This window comes from Pelophylax lessonae (assembly GCF_965119305.1).
Source record: "Pelophylax lessonae genome assembly, chromosome: 12".
NCBI classification, from domain to species: Eukaryota; Metazoa; Chordata; class Amphibia; order Anura; family Ranidae; genus Pelophylax; species Pelophylax lessonae.
The window spans coordinates 160,993,094-161,013,137 of NC_138779.1; the positions used below are offsets into that span (position 1 = coordinate 160,993,094).

Below are 20,044 nucleotides of genomic sequence, written 5' to 3' on the forward strand. Positions count from 1 at the left end.
CTTTGGTTTGTGACATTTATAACATTGGTGGTTTTGGAAAGGAGAGGTTTGCTAGTTTTCAAATGACCAAAGATGTTTGTTCACAGAACACAGTTTATAGACTTACTTTCATTCTTACCCCTTTTACAATAGTAATATGCATATATATTATATGCATATATGTGGCGCCAGGGCGGTTAGGCCATGTAACTCTGCTGCCACTTATGTGTGTGACTGTCTTTATTTTTGGCGCAGTCTATTGGCGCTTTTGTAACTGTGACAGAGCTTTCACTGACAGCTCACATTCAACTTTCTATGATCAGAAGTTTGTAGGATGGGCACCTGATGAAGTCAGCACTACGCAGCCAATCACAGTGCTGAATGATCAGGAGCCAAACCTACCAGCCTCTGACATCATGGCCAGCTTAAAGCTCTGGCTGCAAATGGTGTAAAGCGGTTGATTTACATGTGAATTTCACTGAAAGTATCCCATCTTTATGTTAACAGCAAATGGAAAGGTTTAAGGTAGTAGAACGTGAAACAAAGACCAAAGCGTACTCTAAGGAAGGTCTTGGTTTGGCTCAGAAGGTGGACCCCGCTCAGAAGGAAAAAGAAGAAATTGGGCAGTGGCTAACGGTAAGATTGTTTTCAGTAACATGGCGGTTGTTTTTACAGAACAGATTTTGGTCGTATTTACAGAACAGATTTTTTTTATGTCCTTTGTGATTGTATTAGATTCTAGAACAACCATTTTATTCCTTAGTTACTTCGGAGAATGATTGTCTTCTCTGCCACTAGCAGGCTGGACACTTAAGGTTATCTCCTTGTGGGCATTATGATTCTGTGCAGTCAGCCAGCCTTCCTCCATTTAGCTTGGTGTCCCTAGGGAGGTAAGGCATCTGTCCCAGCTTTGCCTCTGGTTCAAGATAGAATATTTCTTGCTACTTACTGTTTCACCCCAGTTCCCTTGATCTTCGATCTCCCACTTCACCTGTTTGTAGCTTAGTAATCCTCTGTAGCAGATGTGGCAATGAAAAAACTCTGCTGTTCACCAGAAAAAAAGCCAAGAGGATAGATGGGAAAGCCCTTGTAGTGTTTTTAAAAATAAAATTTCTCTATCGTTCATTGACGGACGCAGCTCCATACTCTTCTTGACCATTGGGTTATGCTGCTACCTACAGGAGTGGGACACTAGGCAGGAAAAAACGTTATCACGCTTATGGGGCACACACTCTGCTATAGTCTTCAGTTTGTTTCTGCCTTGTTTAGACATAGGACCCAGTTCCCTGCTAGGTCTTAACTATTTTTTGTGCGACTTTATTTTATAGTTACATAGTAGGTGAGGTTGAATAAAGACAATAGTCCATCCAGTTCAACCTATGTAGGTGTTTGTGGCCGTAATCATCTCAAATACCCCTGAATGTTCTGATCCTTGAGATGTATGTCTAAGAGTCTTTTGAAAGCCACCATACTTCCCGCAGAAACCACCTCTTGTGGTAGAGAATTCTACAATCTTGTAGCTCTAACAGTAAAGAACCCCTCACGCTGCCTGAGGTTAAAACGCTTCTCCTCTAATCGCAATGTATGCCCTCGAGTCCTCATGCACTCCCTACGACTGAATACGTCCTCTGACAGTCGCCGCCCACTCATACAGTCTTCACCAATGGGTATTGACCTCTTATCCATAGGAGCAAGCTAGGCATAAGACTTGTTAAAGTTACCGTATTTATTGGCGTATAACAAGCACCGGCGTATAACACGCACTTTCATTTTAGGATGGAAGTTTCAGGAAAGAAAGATTTTCAGGAAATAAAGATTAAAGAATTAAAAGTAATAGTGCATAGCCCCTTTCATTATATAGCCCCCCTTTACATTACACAGTCCCCCCCCCCCCATGCAAAGTACATAGCAAAGTACATACCCCCTTTTATTATAACCCCCCATGCACTCCCAGGAGAACCCCAGTCTCCTGGGACAGCCCTGTCAGCGTACTCTAAAGTAAAAAAGAAAAAAAATCACTGCCAACCCCTTTTCATAGATGCTTCCTGCATTCAGTTGCATTGTAAATACCTTGTTAGCGCCATTCTTTCATATGCGATCATGTGACCGCTCTCCTGTGACGTGTAATGGGCGGTCATGTGATCGTTCTCCTCCTCCAATCTGAAGCTACACTCAGAGGAGGAGGAGCGGGAGGAGGAGAGCGGACAGAGACGGAAGCGTAGAAGGTATTTAGAGGCATTTAAATGACAGTGATGTGATGTATGTAGGAAGGATTTATAAAAAGGGGCTGGCGGTGGATTTTTCTTAACTGCAGAGTAAGCTGGCAGGGCCAGGAGAGGCGGGGCAGCCAGCCTGACACCCCTCCTCCGGACTGCCGATCGCTGACCCCCCCCCCCCCCCCGCATGTTGGTAAAAAAAAAAAATATCGGCGTATAACATGCACCCATTGTTTGCACTATATTTTCAGGGGAAAAAAGTGCGTGTTATACGCCGATAAATACGGTATTTACATAGACACACCTATGGGGGCTGTCCCACTGGTCCAATACCCCTCTGCAATCAGCCATCCCAACTCAGTTGTCCTCTGCCTAGTTAGGAGTGAGATAGGCTCTCCCTGTGCTGGGGCTACAGTCAGCCTTTCTTTCTGTTTTTATGATTTTATTTCTTAAAAATGTGTTTTTTCTTTGCACTACCAGCTGTTTATTTTATCAGCGTTTTAGTTAGTCACTTCTTCAAGATGATGACGGCGTAGCGGAGCTGGGAGACGCACTGGTCGTCCTGGTATTCCAGGACAGTGGGCCTTATGGAATCCCAGCCCTCCATCGAGCGTTTAGCAGGCTATGTGTTCGCCCTGGCTTCGCAAACGACCCATCCCTGTCCTCAGGGATGCAGCCTGCAAGGTGGCTACCTCGACTGGACGTCTCCCCACGGTTCTCCATGCACTGCTAGTGTCCTGCGTTTTGGCTGATGGCACCCCCGCCATCTGAGGGTGGGAGGTTTCCCCGTAGATGAGAGGCACCCCACGCCATCGGGTACGGTAAGTACACTCTGTGTGGGGCCTCTGTCTGGGGCTGGCAGTCCTGTGTGTCTGTGTTATCCCCTCATGTCTGTGTGTTTTTTGGGCTCCCTGATCCCGGTCCCTGCAGGGGCTCTCTCACAGCTGGTACGCTATGTGGGTTTGTGGGAGTCTCTCTCCTGTGTCACTTTATGGTGCTTTTGGAGGACACGTGTGGCGACCACTGCGGTGTTAAAAACCGCCAGTCCACCATTTTAGGTGTTGGCAGCATGCTGGCTTCACTGTGGCGCTTATACAGCAGTGTACGTTGTGTGTTTTGGCGCCTTGCGGCGCCATCTTGTGTTTGGCAATGTGTTCTTTTCAGAGCACATGTCGGCAGCCATTTTACCAAAGCCTCCCATTACTTTCTATGGGCAACAATTTTTCCTTGGTCCAAAATCCTAGTTCAGCCTATTGCGGTGACATCACTTCCTCTTTCTGCATACAGGAGATCGGCAGGAATGTAGGTAACACTTGTGGGGTCTGTCTGCTGTCCTTTTTTTGTGGGAATACCTCTGGCTATCAGCTTATTTCTGCATGGGGGTCGTTTTGCATAGTCCCTCATAGCGGTGTACTGCGGGGGATCGTGGTGCGCTTAAAGGGCCAGTACCTTTTTAAAGAAAAATTGTTTTTTTATTATGGAGTCCCAGGACAGCAAATGTCCCCCAGCCTTGGTGGATGGTTCAGGGTCCTCTGAATCCTCTGCTCTGACTACTCTGTCTGCTGCACTTGTGACTTTGACGTCAAAAGTGGACTTTCTGATGTCCGCACAGGGTGCTAGAAAAAGGCCTATGCTCTCTTTTTCTTCTGATTCTGAGTCTGACATGGTTGTCGTAGGTAGCGTGCCCCTTGAGGGGTCTCGTTCTTCCCAGTCTGAAGGGGAGGCGGAGGTTGTGGGGGTGGATGATTCCCCCGCTGGGACAGCCGAGGACCGCGCAGCCATGGATGCGCTGATCCTTTCCATTAAAGAATCACTACATTTGGAGGATGAGCCCAATCCTCCGGGGATAGTGTCCTCTTTTGGTACACACAGATCTCGTAAGGGGGCGCAGGTTTTTCCTTGCCCTGCTGAGTTCCACGCAACGTTGAATGAACAATTGCGTAACCTAAAACGCACTTTTGTGGTGCCCAAAAAGTTTCAACTTCTTTACCCCTTTGCGTCTCCTACGGATTCGTGCTAGTGTGTGGCTCCTACTGTGTATCACACTGTGGCCAGGTTAAACAAGGCCACTCTGGTACCCACGAGGACTCTCCGGTGTTTAGGGAGCCTACGGATAGGAGGCTGGAATCTCTTGCCTGCCATGCTTACATGGTGGCTGGTTCCATGCTGAAACCTATTTTCGCCTCTGTAATGGTGGCTCAAGCCGTGGCGGATTGGACCAAGGTGCTCAGACGCACCCTCGTGGCTGATTCTGCTCCCCCTACTACACTGGAGATGGTAGACCAGATTTATCAAGGGGTCGTGTACTTGTGCGATGTGGCCTTGAATGAGGCTCCGTTAGCTGCACGGTTATCCAGTGTCGTGGTGCTTAACCGTCGCCTGATTTAGCTGAAAAGTTTGTCCGCTGACCAGACTTCCCGGAAAACGGTGTCCGACATCCCCTATGCGAGGTCTCGCCTTTTATCGGAATCCCTGGATGAGTTAGTTAAGGGTGTCACTGGCGGCAAAAGCACTCTGTTGCCCCAGAATCCTAGGGGTAAGTTCTTCCGCGGTAAGCGGGGCCCCTCCTTTAAACCAATCCAGGGGCCCTTTCGTGCCTTTAGGGCGCAGGGCAAGGGGAAACCCTTCAAGGGCCAGGGTGGCCAGAGAAACCCTGGGCGGGCAAACCAAATGCCGCCCAGTCCGCCACTGCCTGAAGGGGCGCCCTCACCCGTTTCAGGTGTGGGGGGGACGTCTGCACGGTTTCTTCCAACCTTGGCTGCTCCAGATTCCAGACATGTGGGTTCAGGAAATCATTCGATCTGGTTACAAGATCGAATTCCTTTCGCGACCGGTGGACAGATTCTTTCCCTCAAATCTTCATTTGACCCCAGATCGGTTGCAAGATCTTCATCGGGCGGTGCAGGATCTGCTCGCCCAGGGGATGATCCTCCCGGTGCCACATCGGGACAGATTTCGGGGGTTTTACTCAAATCTGTTCACTGTGCCCAGAAAGGAGGGCAAGGTGCGTCCGATTCTGGACTTGAAAGCTCTGAACCGCTTCGTGCGCGTTCAAAAGTTCCGCATGGAATCGCTCCGCTCGGTGGTGGCCTCTGAGTCCGGGAGATTTCCTGGCCTCCATCGACCTGAAGGATGCGTATTTACACATCCCCGTATTCGAGGGTCATCAGAGGTACCTCCGATACGCTATCGCGGAGGAACACTATCAGTTTGTGGCGTTCCCTTTCGGTCTCGCTTCGGCTCCAAGGGTCTTGACCAAAGTGCTGGCTCCTGTTCTGGGCCTGTTGAGGGCACAGGGTATTGCGGTCTTGGGATATCTGGACGATCTCCTGTTAAGGTCGAGTGCCAGTCAGGACCTGATGCGCGATCTGTCCACTACGGTTCAGACGCTCCAGGAGTTCGGATGGACCATCAACATTCAGAAGTCGACTTTGTCTCCTTCGGTTCGTCTCCCATACTTGGGAATGATCCTGGAGGTGTTTCTGCCGGAGGACAAGCTCCGGATCCTGCAGAACAAGGTCAGGTCCCTCAGGGACAATGAATCCTCGTCACTCAGGACCTGTATGCAGTCCCTGGGCTTGATGGTGTCTGCCTTCGAGGCAATACCGTTTGCTCAGTTTCACACGCGGTCTCTCCAAGCGGAGATAATGGCCAGATGGGACAGGCTTCCTCAGTCCTTGGATCTGAGGGTGTCTCTGAGTCGCCAAACCAGATTGGATCTTCTGTAGTGGCTCCAGTCTCCGGCCGTAGCGGAAGAAAAATCCTTCCGGCTGTTGTTGTTGGACAGTGATTACAGATGCCAGCCTGTCAGGCTGGGGTGGTGTCCTGGGCAACTTTTCTGCCCAGGGCACTTGGTTGGCGGAGTCCTCCTCTCTTCCGATCAACATCTTGGAATTGAGAGCGATCAGGCTGTGCCTGCTCCATTGGTCAGGTCACTTGGTCGGAGGAGTAATCCTCTGATCGCTCTCAGTTCCAACACATTTATCGGCAAACTGTTTGCTCCGTTGGTCTGATCGTCTTCAGGGCCGCCGTGTACGGGTGCAGACGGACAATGCCACTGCGGTGGCTTACATCAACCACCAAGTGGGCACCAGGAGTGCCTGGGCGGCCCAGGAAGTGACCAGCATTCTGTCTTGGGCCGAGACTCACGTCCCGGCGATCTCGGCAGTCCACATTCCGGATGGACCAGGGTGGAATGGTCCCTGCACCCGGAGATGTTTCAAATGCTGTGTGCAAAATGGGGATCCCCGGACGTGGATCGGTTCGCATCCCGGCTAAACAACAAGGTGGGAAGGTTTGTGGCAAGAACGCGTGATCCTCTGGCAGACGCCTCGGATGCGCTGGTGGTGGCTTGGCACCGATATCGTCTGATGTATGCCTTTCCTACAATTCAGTTGTCTAGGTTCCTTCGCAGGTTGGTCTCCGAACCAACGTTGGTGATTCTGGTGGCACCGGACTGGCCGCGCCGGTCTTGGTACGCGGACATCATTCAACTAGCCGTCGAGCCTGCAGGGCGGCTCCCGTTACAGGACAATCTACTGTCTCAGGGACCGATCTTCCATCCTGCTTTACAGTCGCTGGCTGTAACGGCGTGGCTGTTGAAAGCCAGGTCCTGAGAGACAGGGGTCTCTCCTCAGAGGTCATTCCTACCTTGCTCAAAGCAAGGAAGGCCTCGTCTGGTAAGGTTTATCATTCTACCTGGTAGGCTTATTTTGCCTGGTGTGAAGCCAGGGGCTTCCCTCCTCTTTCCTATTCGGTGACGAGGGTGTTGTCCTTCCTACAAACTGGTGTGGACCAGCCCCTTGTGTTGACCACGATTAAGGGCCAGTTGTCTGCACTGGCTGTTCTTTTTCAGCGCCCCTTGGCGTCTCTTTGATTTGCACCTTTTATTCAAGGTGTGCGTCACTTGGCCCCTCCTCGGAGGGCGCCTCTACCTCCATGGGACTTGAATTTGGTTCTGTCCTTTCTACAACGTCCTCCCTTTGAAAACATCAGAGAAATTTTTTGCCTCTGCTGTCTAAGAAGTTTGCCTTTCTAGTGGCGATCACTTCTGCCCGCAGGGTGTTGGAGTTGGCGGCCTTGTCCTGTCGTTCCCCTTCCCTGGTGGTTCATAAGGATAAGGTGGTCTTGCGACCTAACCAGTCTTTCTTTCCAAAGGTGGTTTCTGACTTTCACCTTAATGAGGACATTGTTTTGCCTTCGCTCTGTGCGAATCCCAAACATCTTAAGGAGTTTGCTTTGCATTCCTTGGATGTTGTAAGGGCGATCAGGGTTTACCAGTCGTCCACTGAATCCTTTCGGAAGTCGGATTCTCTTTTTGTCCTTGTACCCATCCTGAGGGACCTCGGATGGGTATGGCTGCGTCTGCGGCAACCATTTCAGAATGGATCAGACAGACGATTGTGCAGGCCTATTCGATTAAGGAACGGGTTCCACCCTTCCCTGTCAAGGCACACTCTACCAGAGCGGTGAGTGCATCCTGGGCCTTCTGGCACCAGGCTTCGGTGGCCCAGGTGTGCAAAGCTGCGACTTGGTCGTCTGTGCACACCTTTTCCAAGTTCTATAAACTTGATATTCTGGCATCAGCTGATGCCTCTTTTTGCCGCAAAGTTCTGTGTGCGGCAGTACCTTAAGGGGACCCTAGTTTGCAGGGCCCTGACTGTTGGGGTTGTTTTTCCCCCTTGTTTATTTGCTTTCCTGGGTTATTGCTCCAGTTGAGCTTTTGTTACCGGAGGATACCTTTCTGTTCACGTAAGGTTCCTTTCTCTGCTGTGGGTGCTGCGTTGCCTTTTCTGGCGGTTGCGTTTCCCACCCCTCATGTCTACACTGCTTTGGGACATCCCATTGGTGAAGACTGTATGAGTGGGCGGCGACTGTCAGAGGACGTAAGAGAAAACTGAATTTTTGTAAAATCTTACCGTAAAATTCCTTTCTCTAAGTCCTCTGACAGTCGCCGCCCCCGCCCCTCTATTGGGGTTCTAACTGGACTATCTGAGCCTGACTTTGGATTCGTCCTCAGCCAGGGTTTTTCTTCCTTCGGAAAACTTCAAAAGCGCCAGACTGATATTTAGCTATTGCTGTCCAGCAAATGGTTGTCCCTTTAGACTTCTATGAGAGTTCTGGGACTGATGGTGTTATCCTTCGAGGTGATACCTTTCGCTCAGTTTCACACGAGAATCCTCCAGAAGGAAATCCTTCTAAAATGGAACAAAGATCCAAAATCCCTGGACAATCAGATCCAGCTGAGCCAGGTGATCAGGGGGTCCCTGTTATGGTGGCTTCGGTCCCCAACGCTCACGCAAGGAAAATCGTTCCTCACCCTACATTGGACAGTGATCGCCACGGATGCCAGTCTTTACGGGTGGGGAGGTGTTCTTAGCAAGCTTTCTGCTCAAGGAGTTTGGTCCCTGGAAGAATCCAGGTTACCGATCAATGTTCTGGAGTTGGGAGCGATCAGGCGTTGCCTAGTACACTGGGCGGAGCACCTTCAGGGCTGTCCAGTGCGCATTCAATCGGACAATGCCACAGCCGTGGCTTATATCTGTCACCAAGGGGGCACCAGAAGTGTCCTTGCGGCCTTGGAGGTGGCAGGCATCTTTCAGTGGGCAGAATGCTTTGTTCAGTCTCTCTACGCCGTTCACATTCTGAGAGTGGAGAATTGGGAGGCCGATTACCTCAGTCGGCAGACCCTTTGCTCCAGAGAATGGTCTCTCCAACTGGAGGTGTTCTGGCAGCTTTGCTGTCGTTGGGGCACTCCAGACTTGGATCTGTTGGCGTCTCGGATCAACAGGAAAGTGCAGAGGTTTGTTAACCGATCTTGGGACGCTTTGGCAGATGCCACAGAAGTGCTGGTGGCGCCATGGGGTCATTATCATCTAATGTATGCTTTTCCCCCTCTCAAGTTGCTGCCAAGACTTCTTCGCAGGATCGAGGCGGAAGGGATCCCGGTTATCCTTGTGGCTCCGAACTGGCCTCGCCGAGCTTGGTTTGCCTGGTCAGGCTAGTCGCAGACATTCCTTGGAGACTTCCTCTCAGGGAGGATCTACTGTCACAAGTGCCGATCTTCCATCCTGCTTTACAGTCGCTGGCTTTGACGGCTGGGCTGTTGAAAGCCAGGTGCTAAAGGACAGGGGATTGTCTGCTTCAATGATTCCCACTCTGCTAAAAGTGAGAAAAGCGACTTCTAGAAAGACCTATCATCGGATGTGGAAATCGTATATTGCGTGGTTTGAGTCTATTGGGGTTCCCCCTCACTCTTGGTGGCCCAGACCTTGGCCTGCCTTCAACGGGAGTTGATCAACAATTGGCCTTGTGTACAATCAAGTGTCAGATCTCGGCCTTGACAATTTTCTTCCAGAGGCCACTAGCCACCCATTCCCTGGTGCGTAACTTTGTCCAGAGGGTGCGACACATGGCACCTCCAGTTCCATGCCGTTGCCGCCTTGGGACCTTAATATGGTGCTGTCGGTTCTATAGAAATCTCCCTTGGAAAATATTTGAGAAATTCCCCTGCTTACCTTATCCCAGAAGGCGGCCTTCTTAGTGACTATTACTTCTGCACGCATGGTGTCGGAACTGGCGGCATTGTCCTGTCGTTCTCACTATCAGGTGGTTCACAAGGATAAAGTGGTGCTTCGTCTGAAGGTGGTTTCCAGTTTCCACTTAAATGAGGACATTGTGCTGCCCTCCTTGTGTCCTAAGCCTTAACATCCCAAGGAATTTGCACTGCATACTTTGGATGTGGTTCGGGCAATCAAGGTGTACTTGGCAACCACGGGCAATCAAGGTGTACTTGGCAACCACTAAGTCTTTTCGGAAGTCAGATTCGCTCTTTGTACTCACGGATGGACCAAAGAAAGGGCTGCTTGCATCTGCTGCGACTATTTCCAGATGGATAAAAAAGACGGTTGTACAGGCTTGATGAGTAGAAAAGTAAAAAGGACGCTGGTATAGCTATATTATTTGCACTGGATTAGGGGTTAGAGTGCTTAGTGCTAGTATGCAAATGAGGCTGTGAATATTCAAATTAAAGTGCTAGCTTTTCTGTGCAAAATTGCTGAGAATGTTGCCTATGAAATGGGTACTAATTAAACATATATACTTTTCTCAGTATTACAGCAGTGCAGTCAATAATTATTCTTTCAATATATTTGCTTAAAGTGCTAGATAGTGCAAAAAAATTCTATATAAAAAATAAATATAATTCATACAGGTATTTCTCAATAGTGCTGTGCTTCTTGAAACTTTAAAAGATTTTAAAACTTTCAATAACTTAAAAATAAATACAATGGTCCGTGAATAAATGATAAAACAATAATCCAATGATAAATATATGATAAAATAATGCTTCAATAGTGCTAAAATGGTGAACTGTGATCCAAAAAGTTCATGCAAAAAATGGTTCATGGGTTAATTTCCTATGGATCAGGTGCTCCAGTGAGAAAAAGTGGTAATCAATGCCTCTTGCCAGAAATCACTAGGTCACACAGACCTCAAACGCCTTTAATCCTATTATATAGGTGAATCAGACCATTAGGACTCCTTCATTCCTCATTAATTATATGTTTGGTATCAAAGGATAATCTTAAGATAAATTTCTCCTTCTCCTCGCTCCTCCAGTTGTTTTTTCATGTAGATGAGTATATAGCCCATATGGAGGGAGACAAATTTAAAGCCAAATGATAGTGTAATACTGTTTTATTATGAAATAAAATAAATCATAAAAATTGATTGCTTGCATATTGTTGTGCCCGCCTGGCACAGGGCAATGGACATTGGTTGCTACAGGATCTTATTAGGGTTGGGAGCACAGGATCTGCACCTTCCTGTTGCTTGCTTTAGCTTCCCTTGTAGCGTGGCAGCGGTCTGGCGTGCTTTCAAATGTTAGTGTGGAGGTGACGTCAGTCTTTCTCCTAGTCTTACGGGTTTAGCAGGGACCACGATGCATTTCGCTAGTATATCATCATCAGGCAGTCTGTGTTCTGTGGTTGTACAGGCTTATTCAATTAAGGGTCAGGTTCCATCTTTCCCTGTTAAGGCACATTCTACTCGGGCGCTTAGTGCTTCCTGGGCTTTTCGTCATCCGACATCTGTGGTTCAGTATTGCAAGGCGGCTACCTGGTCGTCTGTTCATACTTTCACAAAGTTTTTATAAGGTAGTTGTGCTGGCATCTGTTGATGCCTCATTTGGCCGCAAAGTTTTGCAGGCTGCTGTTTAAGGGTATTTTTTGTCTCCCTTGAGGGTGTTTTTTTTTTTTTTTTTTTTTTACAGGTGGGACTCATTTGTTGTTCTGACAAGTCCTATGTTGCCTGGTTGGCTATGATTCAGCCTTAGGGAATTATTTTCTGCTGTTCCCACCCCTCATCTTTAAGGCACTGCTTTGGGACGTCCCTACTGTTATGAAAAACGGAGACTGCATTCATTAACCACTTTACCACCGGAGGATTTTGCTGTCTTACGTCTGGGCCACTTTTTGCGATTCAGCACTGTGCGACTTTAACAATTGCGCGGTCGTGCGACGCCGTACCCAAACGAAATTTACGTCCTTTTTTTTCCCCACAAACGGCTTTCTTTTGGTGGTATTTGATCACCTGTGCGATTTTTTACTTTTTGCGCTATCAACAAAAATAGCGTAAATTTTGAAAAAAAAAAACGATTTTTCACATTTTTTTTTATATGAAATTCCTCCCCAAAAAAATGTAAAAATCTAAATTTTTTTAAAATTTTTGGCCAATTTGTTTTCTGCTACCTATGTTTTGGTAAAAAAATCGCAATAAGCGTATTTTGATTGGTTTGCACAAAACTTATTGCGTTTACTAACTAAAGGAAAGATTTATGTCATTTTTGGTGTTTTTTTTTTTTTTTTTTTTTAACGAGTAATGGCGGCGATCTGCGTTTTTTTTTTTTTTTTTTTTGGCGGGACTGCGACATTGCGGCGGACAGATCGGACCTTTGACATTTTTGACACTTTTGGGGGTACCAGTGACATTACTACAGTAATCAGTGCTATAGATATGCACTGTTACTGTAAAAAAATGACACTGGCAGGGAAGGGGTTAATTTTTATTGGTGATCAAGGGGTTAATTTATGCCTGGTGCTTACTGACGTGTGTGGGGGGAGGGGACTATGTTGCACAAGGACAGATCGCAGGTTCAGCTATGCTGAACCCTGCAATCTGACCCTGCCTGTCACTTAGAAGATGCGCCCGCTTGTGTTTACACAAGCAGGCGGATCTCCACACTCGATTCCCCGACGATCGCCGCCGCTCCTCCCCTGGCCCGACTCCCGCTGTGACTCAATACAGCGGGAGCGAGCCTCCGGCGGCGCGCGCGTGCCGCCGAGAAAGGGGAATGTCTGGTGACGTAGGTCTACGTTGCCAGACGTTATCGAAGCCACTTTGCCGCAGTGCGGAAGTAGTTTATGAACGATAAAGAAAATTGGATATTTGTCTTACCGTAAAATCCTTATTTCTGAAGTTCATTGATGGACGCAGTACCTGCCCCTCTATTTTGAGTTGGGTTGGTATTGTTTTCTCCGACACTGCTTTGATACAAAACTGACATCCTATAGCAGGGAGAGAGTGTATTCCCCCTGGGACTGCCCATAGGTGTAGCTAGACATTTTTCTGCCTAGTGTCCTACTCCTGTAGGGGGGCAGCATAACCCTACTGTTATGAAGAACAGAGACTGCGTCTGTCAATGAACTTCAGAGAAAAGGTTTTTACGTAAGACAAAAATCAAATTATTTACCACGGCGGACAACAAAGTAACAGATTACTTCCCCTTCTACAAATAAGAGCATTCTTTAGGGATAGACTCCCTGGGGCTTCTGTGGTGATTCAGCTTCGCCCACACATTTCCACCAACACATCTCATTCCGAGAACAATCAGGACGTTACGGCTGGAAAATACATGGGTGATATATGTAGCTCCTTACTGGCCAATAAATGGCATGGTTCATGCCCCTGGAAAAGATAGCAGAAGACAACCCCTGTTTCCTTCCGAACCGGGGCAATCTTCTAGTTAAATCAGGAGCCCATCATCCCCTCATGTGCACCTTGAAACTAGCATCATGGATCCGGAACAACCGGTTCTATCAAGCTAGAGTGTCTCTGCCGGGTAGCTGATACCCTATTGTAAAGTAGGAACCCGGTGACCAGAAAAATTTACAACAAAATATGTAAAGTATATACTTCAAAAATGCATACCAAAAATAGGAATCTGGAAATCATTGGCATAATTTTAGATTTCCTCCTGGATGGCGCAGAAGTGGGGCTTGCTGTGAATTACCCTCAAGGTCCAGGTGCCTTATCAGCATTTCTTGACAGGCCGGCGTATGATCTGTATTTAAACGTTTTTTTCAAATCTATCGAAAGGTCTTGTCCCGATAAATTGGTACTCAAAACAGAATCTCTGTTCTTTCCCTAGGTCGCATTGGCTTATTGTCGCTCTCAGCTAGTAATGCTCTCTTCTTTTTTGCCAAATTCCCTCAAACTAGGGGGAAGAACTTTTTGCCACATTGCATTATCTGGAGGTTACTAAACCATTCAGGAGAGTATACAACCTTTCTATATTGTTTGGAGCCACTCAAAAAGGCAAAGCGGCCTTGAAGAACTCTATAGCCAGATGGATCTAATTGGCTATAGGAGCAGCCTACTCAGCCTAACGTCACACCTTTCCTTCAAATGTCAAAGCCCATTTCACAGGCACGGAAGCTACTTCTTGGGCACTAAAGGCTATGGCTTCCATTGGTCAAATTTGCTGAGCAGCCACCTAGTCCAGGGACTCTACGTTGGTAGGTCGCTACATCGCTACAGGGTTGATCTGGTGTCCGACAAAGGTCTGACCTTTGTCCGAAAGGTCCTGCAAGCACTAGTCCCACCCTAGGTATATACATCGTTGGGGTTTCATGTGACCGTCCTGGAGGAAGACTTGGGAAAGTCTGAGTTATTACCTGATAACTCTCTTTCCAGGAATCCTCCAGGACGGCGGACCCCCACCCTATCGGATAACGGTTATATAGATTATTTGAGGCTAAAAGCATATGCTGTCCAGTTCATTTCTATACAACTGAGGGGGTAGCAGGTGGGCGGCCATTTCCTGTAGGAGGAAGAGCTTATCTCTCATGTGACTGGACTGTCCTGGAGGATTCCTGGAAAAGCGGGTTATCAGGTAATAACTCAGACTTTGAGCATCTCCTGCAACAGATACCCCCAAAGGGAAATCACATCTAAAGGGATGCAGACTTTGCCTATTTCCTCATTAGAGCCCTGTAGGTGCAGCAGTCAACTGATAATAAAACCACTTATAAAGATTCACTTTGCACATGGACAAAGACAAACGGCTATTTATTTTTTCTCAACAAAAGTGGAGTTGCTCTTTAAATTAAAAAAGAAAAATAGAAAGTGTAAAAATATAAATAATAAAAAAAAGAAATTAAAAGCACCTCTGTCTGCCCACACAAATGTGCATGGGCAGACGGGTGCTTTTAATTTCTCGCATGCATACATAACCCATGATTGAATTACACATGAGGTATTGTTGCAAAAATCTTAGTGAAATCAATAATTTTGGGATCATGATTCGTCATTACAGTGAATGTCAAGTTTTTTTTTTTTTTAAACCAAACATGTCATACTTGCCTGCTCTGCGCAATGACTTTGCTCAGAGCAGCCCCAGTCTTCTGTGGTCCCCCGCTGGAACTTATGGCTCCTCACCAAGTGCCCACCATGGCATTGTTTTTTTTTCCTTTTTGGTAGTCAGCAGAATAGCTTATGACTTGTGCTCTATTTTGTTATATTTGTACTTTCAATATAGGTAAACATTGTTGCATAATATATTGTTTGTGATAATTTTATTCAGATTTGTTAATAAACATTGGTTTAATGTCATATTTAATTTGTTATACATACCTGGCAGAGGTTCATGGAATAGAAATTTTGGTACCGAAAACGCAGGATGCGCTTGGCCAAACACCAAAAATAACATTGAAAAAAAAACATATACATTCGACTTTTTAGTTTCTGATACAAATTTATTGCCAGTCATTATTGGCTTCTTTAGTGCAAGAAAAGCTCGTGAAAAATGTATCCCTTTCAATTTGTATGTCTTTTCACTGGTCCTTTGCGCTTCCATTGTGGTGTTAAAAAATCATGCTTGCTGCATTTTTAGTCAGTTAAAAAAACTGCAACAAAAACGCACCTCCTCGTTGAAATGCATTAAGAGTATCAAGATTGCACCCCTGTTACATTTTTGTTGTGGTTTTTGAGTCACATGACCTATGAAAAACACACCATAAGCACTCTAAAATTGTGACAAAATCACAGTAAAATGGCATGCATTTTTGGCGCCATTATCACCATCTTTTTTTTTTTATTCTTCCTCTAAATGACGATAACACCATTTTCCACCGAAATGTTTCAGCCGCTGAAATTTCGGCGCATCTCTACTGGCAGTTATCCTTGATTTCCCTTTATTTTATCCCTATTCTCTGTCCCCCAGACACTGTTACCCTTGGTGAAGAATGAAAGAAAATAATTTTTATACTTTTTGTAAATTTGTTTGTTCATTAGTTCATTCCTACAGGTAGGTTACATTTTCGTAGCACTTTGTGTTCTTAGTTTTTGTGGTCATCTGAGTTTCCCTTTTGACTGCCAGCTTCTCTTGAGGCAGGCCGGCTATGCAGGATGGGTATAGTCCACAAAGAGCTGCTAAGTCATGTTTTTTTTTTTTTTTGTGTCCAACCTCCTAGTGGCAGAGCAATATACCAAGTGATTTGCTATACCCCTCCAATAAACTGTAGAAGAGGAGGATTTTAGAGTTGGGGTAAAAATCCCTTTTCTCTTTCGTCAACTGACGGATGTAGCTGCTGCTTTGAATCATAGACGGATGGATAATAAGCCCCTCCCACTAGGAGTGACTAGGTAGAGCCAAAGTCTTTGACAAGCCCAGGGGGGCAGGGGTCCCTGGATTATTACCCCTGGCCAAACAGCTCTGTGCTGGGACCTTTTTGTCCTAGCTCTGTTTTAAACGTCTTAAAGATAACCTTTTTTTTTATTTTTATTTTTATTTTTTTTGCTGCTGACCCCAGTTCCTGTGGAATGCTGGCTGGGTTTCGGACTGGCTATATGAGAGCCCTACGGTCTCCCAGTTTTTGCCAGCTTACGCTTGCAAACCGTAGCTCCTCGCTCGGTCTCCATAGCGACAATCGTCCCACAGACAGGGACTGGCCTGCGGGTGAAACACTCCGCCGGGACGCACACACCTGGCATGCCAGCGTTGCAGCGCGCCCCTTGGTCGACAACGCCCTCACTGCGGTGCAGAGGCAGTTTGTCAGGATGGACGCCCGCCCTCAGCAGCGTGGTCCAGTAAGTACAGTCCCCCCCCCATCTGGTTAGCAGGCCTGGAGCAGACGTGGGCTCCTCCATAGGTGAGTAGGACCCTCGGGTACCCATACCTCCTACCACCCTCCTCCACTATGGGATGTCACCTGGGACCTTCCCCCTTCTATCCTGATCTCTCCCTACCCTGGGCTCCGTACCCCCGGGACACTTTTAGTGGGGGGTCCCCTAGGTAAATCGCCTCAGGTGCTATACCGGGTAGTGGATGGTGGGGGAGGCCTTGGAAGGGGGGTACATGGTTTTGGCGGATCTTCCCTTTCAGGGTGATCACCTTTTTGGTTCCTCCTTGGATGACTTGATCTAGACGGTCACTGGGGGAATGAGCACACTCCTTCCTCACTCGACTAAGGGTAAAGCCCCGTACACACGTACCGAATGTCGGCTGAACGATCGGCCGTCTTTTGTCCGGTGCTGTCCTGTCGGCTGAAAACTGCAAAAGACTGCACATGAATTTTGTCGGCCACCAACAGCCGACTGCAGTAGTGATGTCATGTGATGGTTAACTTTCCGTGTGTTTTTTCTTTTCTGAGCATGCCCAGTCTTGCTAATCGGCTGTTTTGTTCGCCAGTCAGTACAGAATTCGGCCGACAATCGGCCGTTCTGGTGTTGGCCAACAACAATTTTAATGCCTGCACACCCGATTCTGTTCGGCCGAAAAGTCGCTGTCGGTTGTCGGAAGCATCATACTAACAAGCCGACAATCGGCCGATCGTTCGGCCAAATATTTACGGCCGACAATCGCTACGTGTGTACGGGGCTTTAGTCTCCCTCGCGTATGCGAGGTCCTTCCTTTACAGCCCAGAAGCGTCTTTTTCGTGCGACTGTCGCAGAAAACCAAACCGACTTCGGGCGGAAAAGGATCCAGTAAACGGTGGGCTGGTAAGCCGAAATCCTCTGCCCCCATCACCTCCGAGCAGTCCCCTTCTGCCTGAAGGTGCGCCCCAACCCATTTTAGGGGTGGGTTGACGTCTCCATTTCTTCCCGGATCCTTGGACCTCACTGTTGCATGACAGATGGGTTCACGAGGTAATTCAGTCCGGGTACAAGATAGTTTCGTTCCCGTCCTCCAATCTTTAGCTGTCCCCCGACCGCATTGCGGGGCTGCAGCAAGCGATTCGGGATATGCTGTCACAAAGCGTGAATGTACCAGTTCCTCATCACAAACTCTTTTGAGGCTTCTATTCGAACCTGTTTACCGTTCCACGGAAGGAGGACAAATTGCGTCCGATCTTTGACCTCAAAACACTGAACCATTTTGTGCGCTTCAAGAAATTTAGCATGGAGTCCCTGCGGTTAGTGGTGGCGTTCTTGCATCAGGGAGACATGCTGGCCTCGATCGATATCAAGGATGCCTATCTCCATCTCCCTATTTGCCAGGGTCATCGATTCCTCCGCTTTGTGGTGGGCAAGGACCATTTTCAATTTGTGGCGTTACCGTTTGGTCTCGCCTCGGCTCCCAGGGTCTTCACCAAGGTGTTAGCCCCTATCCTGGCTCTGCTATGACAGAGAGTAATAGTGATTCTGGGGTACCTGGACGATCTTCTTCTCTGAGCGGACTGGTCTGTGACATTGGAATGAGATTTGGAGATGACCAATCACGCACTGAAGCAGTTCGGTTGGAATATCAACCTTTAGAAATCTGCCCTGGTTCCAACAACCAGACTGGAGTATCTAGGGATGATCCTAGATTCAGCTTCGGCAAAGGTATTTCTACCTCCTGTGAAGTTACAGAAGTTAAGGGAAGCGATTCTGTCGCTGCTGGCTTGCGACCTGGTGTCTCTCTGGTCTTCTATGCAGGTGCTGGGCCTGATGGTGTCGTCCTTCGAGGCCGTACCATATGCTCAGGCCCACACACAACTTTTGCAACAGGAGCTCCTTGTCAAATGGGGCAAGGATCCTCTATCCCTGGACAGTCTGATTTGTTAGAGTCGGAGATCCAAGGACTCCCTGAATTGGTGGCTCAGCTCTCCGAACCTTCTCAGTGGGAAATCCTTCCTTCCAGTTTTCTGTACGGTGGTGATGATGGATGCCTGTCTGACCGGTTGGGGGGGGGGGGTACCTGGACGTTGGAAGAGTCCAAAATCCCGATCCAACGGGTGGACGAAGGAGAAAATGGGATTTTTTACCTACCGTAAAATCCATTTCTCTGAGTCCGACGGACGTAGCTCCCACCCCTCTTTTCTCTTTCTTTTGAAGAGTTGGGTTTTGGTTATTCACTGCTTGCAACTAAACTGAAAATGCAACGGTGAGGCTAGAGGTAATAACCCAGGGACCCCGCCAACCTGGGCGTTTAAAAGCCTTTGGCCTTACCTGGTTACTCCTAGTGGGAGGGGCTTATTACCTATCCGTCTCATTTAAAGCAACAGCTACGACTGTCGGTGGACTCAGAGAAATGGATTTTATGGTAAGTAAAAAAATCCCATTTTCTGAGGAGTCTAAATAAATGCTGTGGGAGGTATTGTATAAAGTGTGTAAAGTGATTTTGATATAGGCATATCAATAAAAATATAAAGGGACACTTTTTATCTTTTTTTTTTTTTTTTTTTTTTTACAGAGCACAATTGACTCATTGAATATGGGTGTTGATCAGTTTGAAAGTGAAGTTGAATCTTTGTCTGTACAAACGCGGAAGAAGAAAGGCGACAAGGATGTAAGTCTACCATTTGGAATAAACAATTTGTGTTGCCTTAATGAATTATACAGAAATAATAATTGTGAAAACCCAGATTTAAATCTTTGTATTCGTAACTTTAACTTTTCAATTCTACGTGAATGCAGTTCTTGATAGTAGTATACACACACTCACACATAATGTATGTGTGTACATAATTATTTGTCCCCTTGGAAATGTTAATGTTTTATGGTCCTAGAACAATAATTCTCAGATTCTTTCTATTTTTGACACTGATCAAGGCTTTAGAAAAGTGGTGGTCAACCTGAAAATTAGAGACACTAGGATGTGGCCCCGAACACCTCCCAGAGGGCTGCACAATATCCAGAAAACTTTGATCCTGCTCTTTATTTTTACCAATACACATTGAGGAGAAATTAAGTATAGTAAGCTTTATCTTTGGTGTTCAGTTTCGTAAAAGTAACTCCCAGAATTGGTGTCAGTGGATGCAATACTAACCCCTGTGTTGATATATTTGACTGCAGTTATTGCCCCTAACATAAGTAAGCTGCTGTGATTGATCATAGTAATGAGCCCCAGTGTTGGTGTCCGTAACCGTTGTAATAATCCCCTGTTGTGATGTCGGTGGCCACAGTACTAAATTCCAGTCTTGGTTACAGTGACTAACAATCTATTTTCTTTGCCAATTGTGGCTGCTGTTTTGTGACACCTGCCTTTACATGCACAATAACTTTAATGGAATACCAGTCTTAGTCTGTTGGGTTCAGTGTTAAGCTTGCCCACCCTTTGCAGCTATAACCGCTTCAACTCTTCTGGG

At 47.1% G+C, this 20,044-nt stretch overlaps 1 protein-coding gene across 2 annotated transcripts in view; it reads left to right on the plus strand.

Annotated features, from left to right (window-relative positions):
- Positions 1–20,044, plus strand: part of CNOT3 (CCR4-NOT transcription complex subunit 3) — an 894,807-nt gene that overhangs the window by 268,419 nt on the left and 606,344 nt on the right. For both annotated transcript variants that reach the window (XM_082273841.1, XM_082273842.1), the window contains exons 6-7: positions 487–615; positions 19,150–19,245. In XM_082273841.1, coding sequence (XP_082129967.1) covers positions 487–615; positions 19,150–19,245 — 225 coding nt within the window. The remainder of the gene's footprint in view (positions 1–486; positions 616–19,149; positions 19,246–20,044) is intronic.